The sequence below is a fragment of the Mustela nigripes genome, chromosome 2, assembly GCF_022355385.1.
Source record: "Mustela nigripes isolate SB6536 chromosome 2, MUSNIG.SB6536, whole genome shotgun sequence".
Lineage (NCBI taxonomy): Eukaryota > Metazoa > Chordata > Mammalia > Carnivora > Mustelidae > Mustela > Mustela nigripes.
This window is the reverse complement of record NC_081558.1, coordinates 63392975-63399811: the sequence shown is the minus strand read 5'-3', so window position 1 is coordinate 63399811 and position 6837 is coordinate 63392975. Positions and strand designations below refer to the sequence as shown.

The 6837-nt window shown below is 46.8% G+C and overlaps 1 protein-coding gene across 2 annotated transcripts in view; it reads right to left on the bottom strand.

The window, feature by feature from the left end:
• The window catches only part of TRANK1 (tetratricopeptide repeat and ankyrin repeat containing 1), a 98335-nt gene that overhangs the window by 70571 nt on the left and 20927 nt on the right, over positions 1-6837 (bottom strand). For both annotated transcript variants that reach the window (XM_059390593.1, XM_059390592.1), the window contains one exon: positions 2675-2801. In XM_059390593.1, the coding sequence (XP_059246576.1) occupies positions 2675-2801 (127 nt within the window). The remainder of the gene's footprint in view (positions 1-2674; positions 2802-6837) is intronic.

Below are 6837 nucleotides of genomic sequence, written 5' to 3'. Positions count from 1 at the left end.
ACATTGTAGGCAATGTACACACCAAAGGCAAACATTTTTTTCTTTCTGGAGAGGAAAATTACAATGAGTAACAGAGGAAAATGGTTTTTTTGCCTCATACAACTGAGTACCTCGAGTAGGAACAAAGTGATACTGCCTTTCCCCTCTTAGATTCTCTAAAGGAATCCACACCAGGACCTACCAAGACCAATTCTAAGATAATGAAAGGTGTTCACCAACCGGCTTCATAAAAAAAAAGCAAACACTTAAAAACCTCACGTGACACCAAATCTCTGATTATTTATCGATTTGCTTTCGCCTTCATTTGAAAGTCTAATACTTAAGATAACAACCAGAGAAAAGAGGTGGGAGTAGGTGGGGCTTTTTTCCCCCAACTGGTAAGCTGGATACAGAATTCCCCACTTCCTTTCCCTCCTCAGATTTAAGTTTCTTTCATCTTTTATTTTGGTGGGGGGATGAAGGGGATCAGAATATGCCATCCCAAAATATGACCCTTCGGCATAAGGGTTATCTTGAGCCCAGGGCATTTGAGATTCAACAGATGTAGAAAGAAGCCTTCCTGGAGCTTCCCTTATCTGACTAAAAGCGGAAGGTCTGAGAAACAAGGATTGCCATAAATCCCCTCTCCCAGGGAATTTTTATGGCTATGAAGAAGATGGAAATTGGCACTGAGAGGGACCAGCACAGCTAAGTGCTGCTAAAATAGCCCTGATCTCCCTCCCATCAGGTTCTCCCATGTATTGTGTTCCCACAGTCCACAGCCCCAGAAGTCTAAGCCCCTTTCCTTTGTCCGACCCAACTCCACAATTTTTTTTTCTCTTTAGTAAAAGAGCTCTAGGAGCACAGCTCTGTCAGTTTTAAGCCCCGACTCTTGATTTCAGCTCAGCTCATTAACTCAGGGTCATGGGATCGAGCCTCTAGTAGGGCTCCGCGGTCAGTGCCAAGTCTGCTTGTCCCTCTCTCTCTGCTCCTCCCCTCCCCCCATCCCTCTCTGTCTCTCTTTACCCCTAAAATAAATAAATAAAATCTTTTTTTTAAATGCATATAAGCTCTCAGGCCTACCTGCTTCTTTTGGGGTCTTTCTAAGACCCCTGTGTCATGTAAAAATTAACAGGAAATAAAATTTTTATGTTTTTCTCTTGTTAATTTTTCTTTTGTCAGTCATATTTGCAGGGTCCCAGCCAACGAACCAAAAGAAGATAGACAGAAAGCACTCTTCCTCCCCTACAGAGGACATCTTGGGGAAGACAGGAGGCAGGAAAGAATGGGAAAAGAAGGAGACACCCAGGAGTAAGAATGGGGGGTGTGTCCTGGTCACTGTGCTGCTGGGGACTGCTGCAGGTCTGGCCCCTCAAGGAAGTCTGTCCACCGCTTGAGGGTATGTGCCCATGCCCCAAATCTTCTCCCCAACCAGTTGGGGGATAGGGAAAATCCTAAAACGCCTCTGGGGAGATTTCCTCAGGAATGCTTTCCCATTTTCAAAGTTACTCAATAATTCCTAAAGTATCCACTCTCCAATAGAAGACACTTAAGGTAAAATAGACAAATCCCTCCCTAGAGGATGTAGAATCCAGAATCTGTAGGTCAAAGCCCCTCACCACTTCCCACTGTTCTGCTTCTAGCAACCACACACAAAATGCAGACCCCTGAGAAAATAATGCAAACTCCTATTTACCGAGTGCCAACAACTTGAACCAAGGTCTCCTAATCCTTGAAGCAACTCTAGGATTCAGGTAGCATCTCCCTCAACAGTTGGGAAAAGGAAGCCTTAAAGAGGGAAAAGGAGCTCCTCCCAGCTGCAGAAACCAGTCCCCAGCAGAGCGCTAGGGAGAAAGGGCTGTGCTCTTCCCACCTTGGGGCCTCACTATAAATGGTCTGTATCACTAATGTGATATTTAGTTGTATGGGCCTCCAGCAGCTTCTGAATGACAACTCTTTTATGGTCTCTAATTCTGCTTTCCGTCCTCTCCCCAACTGGAAAGTGAGTTACTCAAGAACTATGATGGTGTCATCCTGTCCTTTTGTTTGCCTCGAGGTGCGAAGAACGTGGAAGTGCCTTGCAGAGTGGGCAGGGACAGCATTCCTGCCAAACCTCCTAGGTCCCTCCAACGGGACTGATTTCCACGTAAGAAGTTCTTCCTGAAGAATCCAGAAAGCTGTCCCCCCAGCAACAAAGCATTGCTAAAGCGAAACTTGCAAACATCGAAGACCACTTCAGCCTCCCAGCCATGATGTAACTACATCAGAACACCACAAGCTCCCTTGACAAGGGCATTTCCACACGTGGCCACCAGCATTGCTAGTCTTCTCCAGATGGGCTTCCCATGCCCTATGGGCATCTGTCTACAGTGCAAAGAGTTGAATGCAAAGCTCTTCTCACGTTTCCATTTTATTATTTTATTGTTTTTTAAAGATCTTTTTTATTTGTTTGACAGAGACACAGCAAGAGAGGGAACACAGGCAGGAGGGGTGGGAAAGGGAGAAGCAGGCTTCCTGCTGAGCAGGGACCCTGACGCAGGGCTCCATCCGAGGACCTTGGGACCAGAACCTGAGCCAAAGGCAGACACTTAACAACAGAGCCACCCAGGTGCCCCTCACGTTCACATTTGAAAAAGAAGGGAGGAGAGAAGATGGGTGAGAGGAAGATAGGCAGGGCTCCTAGCTGTCACCATACCTTCACGTAGGTTGGATCCCACTGGAGACATTCCTTGGCTGCCACAAAGGCCTCATTCCATTTCCCAAGGCTATAAAATGCATTGGATTTGTTGCAAAGCAGCACAGCCAGCTCCCTGGGGGGAACCCTGTCAGAAAGAACAGACCAGTGGTCAGTAAAGCTACCTTTCCGCAAAGACAGAAAATCACCCTTGAAGGCCACAATGCTGGGCCTGGCTGCCACCATCACCAGTTAATGTCCCAATTTGCACTTATTATGCCTGCTCCCCCAACCCCCTCGAAATCCCAGGGCACTTGCAAAGTGTAAGTCTATCCTTCCTCCCTCCCACATGCTCTGCTCCTTTTCAGGACAAAGGTTCTCTCAGCACCTCGGTTCTACCTCTGCCTGATCTCCACAGATTTTTTTCATTGTTTTAGAGAGTGCTTTGGTGAAGATACCGTGAAAATAGGGACCATCGTAAGGATGGAGAGGATGGGAGTTCCCACAGAGCCTCAGCAGAGTCCGGACATTGACTGGGGCAGTGTGGGGTGAGCTCCTCCACATGCATGTCCACGCTGGATGGATGCAGAGCTTCTCACGGGAAAGGCCTTTCAGAACATGTGACTGCACCGTTCCGCATGGACCTACCATGACAGGTGCAGTATGATCACCATTGTAGTGAAGGGCCAGAGTGCAAAAGGGGATCTTACACCCTGGGGCTAATCTGCACTGTCCAATATGGTAGCCACTGACCATGTGAAGCTATTCATGTTTAATTTAATTTAATTTAATTTAAATGAAATTTAGAATTCAGTCCTTTAGTTGTATTAGCCACATTCCAAGTACTTGATAGTCACATTCTATATTACAGAACATCTTCATCATCAGGGAAGGTCCTATCGGATGGGGCTAGCCCAAGTATTTGAAGGTCATAAACCAAGTTCCCAAAGTGTTCCATAAAATATGTTTTATCTTCCTACTCTACAATAACTGGTTCAAATTTAGAACTGTAGGAAGTGTGTCAGGGCAGAGTGAGCCAGGACCCCTGCCCATTCCTTCTACCTCAGCATTCATCCCGTGCCACAGGAGGCATGATTCCAAGTCATGTCTGCACCCCTGAACTTGGGTCAGCCCTCAGAAGAATGGGCTGCGGGTAGGAGGTCTGTGAAGACCCTGGGAGTAGAGTCCATGGGCAGGAACTCCAGGGTCCTGGTACACATGGAGTGGACCAAAGGGGAGGAAAAGACTCTGGGTGGGTAAAGCCTGTGGTCCCACAGACTCCTGCCTGGGTGGTGGGCGCAGATGGAGGGGATCCACAGGAAAGCCCTCTAAAGCATGTCATGGCAGGTCCCTCTTGCCTGGGTCTAGGAATAATATGATCACGTTGGTGCCAAACCACATCAAAATTTGAAGACAAATGCAAAGTGTACCATGCTGTGTTAAAGCCCAAGTGTCACTGAATTCAAGCCACGTATGTGGAAAAAAAAAAAACTAGGCTTATACTTCTTTTTTATTGACTATTTTAATTGCAAAAGCACTACAAATCACTACAGAAAAGTTAGGTGATGCGGATAAGCATAAATAAAAAGCAAACTAAAAATCAGCTCTACCACTGCCTCATCTTCAGTGTTTTGCATTTTCCGCTTCTGTCAATAGCCATCTTTCCCTCTAGGTGAAGGAACGAGGGCCCATAAACACAAAAAGGAGCAGTGGGGCAGCCAGGGGTGACTGGCAAGGAAACTATCCCTGCAGGTGTCCAGCCCAGAGACCCTGAGGCCCCGACTGCTGTCCCCAGCTGCAGTGAGCACCGTCTGCCACTAGGGACTCCCAGTGCCCTGTTCTCCAGATTTGCCCTCAGCTTAATGGGAGCTGCCCTCTCCCCAGGAAGTTATGCCCCTGCTGTGGACTCAATTGTGCCCCTCCATCCATATGTTGAATCCCTGCCTGCCAGTGTGATGGTATTTAGAAATGGGGCCTTTGGGGAGGTAATTAGGTTTAGCTGAGGTCATGAAGAGGGGCCCTTGTAATAATATTAGTCCCTTATATGACGAGACCCCAGAGAACCTCCTCTCTCCCTCTTTCTCTCTCTCTCTCTCTCCACCCTGTGAGGACACAGTGAGAAGGTAGCCATCTGCAAGCCAGGTAGAGAGCTCTCACCAGACACTCAATTGGCCAGCATCTTGATTTCAGACTTACCAGCCTCCAGAACTTCAAGAAATAACTTCCTGTTGTTGACTCTGCCCAGTCAATGGCATTTTGTTATGGCAGCCTAAGATGACTAATACAACTCCACTCCTTAGGACAACTCCTAAGGGCCAGAGAGCCTACAACAGATGGCGGACTTACATGAGAATCAAAAGGTCAGCTCCCTTGCCCCCAAAGTGGGACCAGCTGTTTAGCACAGTTCATGCTCCAGAATGCTGCAGGGCATCAGGCTGAAGCTGCCCCCAGGTGACACACCATCCCTACCTGGAGCCTTCCCCTGCACCATCCTGCTTCCCTCAGTCCCCTCCTCCTGAGAGCACTTGCACCTAAATCCCTATGTCATCTGTCAGGTGCAGAAAGGCAGACAGCAGCTGTGTCAGGAAGGTCATGAAAGACAATATACAAGGGTCCAGACAGAAGTCCCATTAGTGGCCCCACAGTGTGGGGTCAGTCCACAGCCATAACCACTGCACAGCATATCCTCTTTAAGAAAGGCAGATGCTATTGGCGCCTGGGTGGCTCAATCGGTTAAGCATCTGCCTTTGGCTCAGGTCATGATCCTGGGGTCCCAGAATCGAGCCCCATGTGGGGTTCTCTGCTCAGACAGGAATCTGTTTCTCCCTCCACCCCTCCCCACTTGTGCTCTTTTGCTCATTCTCTCAAATAAATAAATTCTTTAAAAAAAAAAAAAAAAAAGAAAGAAAGAAAGAAAGTCAGATGCCTTACACTCTAGGCCCAGCCTTGACACAGTTCTGATCTGAGCCAGGAGAGGCAGAATTACAGGCCCAAACCAATGACACTCAACTCACATCAGCTAGAGTGTAGACATCAAAGTGATAGAAGGTAAGAAGTAGAAGGAGTGGTTCCATGATTTCATTCAGTGGCATTTCCTAGCACAAGTTCAGGCTGCATGCCCCCCCACAAATGACAACCTCTATTGCAGCTGTTCCCAAAGCATGGTGTGGGAACCTCTGGGGTTTCCTAAGACCATTTCAGGTGGTCCACAGGGTCAAACAAAGACTTTCACCATAGTACAGGCTGAATCATGGTTCCTAAATATTATTATCTTTTATTGGCAAAAACAAAAACAAAAACCCTTTGCAGATGTGATCAATTTCTAGATCTTGGGGGGGACTATCCTGGGTTAGGATTCAATCACAAGGGTCCCTGTAGGAGCGAGACAGGGGGAGACATGATACAGAACAGACGACCATGATACAACACAAAAGCCCACTGGAAGGATGCACTTTGAACATGAAGGAAGGTGCCACAAGCCAAGGCGTACGGACAGCCACCAAAGCAGAAAGAGGCAAGGACATGGATTTTCCTCTGCACAAGACAAGCCCCGCCAACACCTCACTTTCAGCTTTGCGAGACTCATTTCAGATTTTCAACCTCCAAAACTGTAAGATAATAGATACATACTATGTTAAGCCACTACATTGTAGTAATTGGGTACAGTGGTAACAATGAACAAGGACATTATGTGCCTTTTTCACACATTCTCTCACATGTATTCCAGGAATCTTCCAGGGGCTACACCATGTGTGATAACCCAAAGAACTGAACGTGAAGCAGATAGGAGACGTCAGATGTCTTCTATTGAGAAAGAGTTCAGCAAAAAGGAAAAATGCGCCACTCTTCTCACGAAGCTTCTGGTTTTGGAAAATCTACTTATTTTTCATCAAAATACGTGACTGAGTTTGACATCAAATGAGTTTCTTACTGAAATTTTAAGTAGGTGATTGAATAAATATTTTAAACTTATCTCAGTTTTAAGTTCAAATCCAGGCTACACGGATAGCTTCAGCTTACATAAATAAAAGTTCTTAGGGGTCCTTCATAATTGTTAAGCATGTCATGGTACTAAAATGTTTGGGTACAGGTCGACTTGAAGCTGAAGGGCAGGGGAAGAGATGAGCCTGAGCTCCCTGGAGGTATGCAAGGGGGATGGGGGGCAGAGAACCAGGAAAACAAAA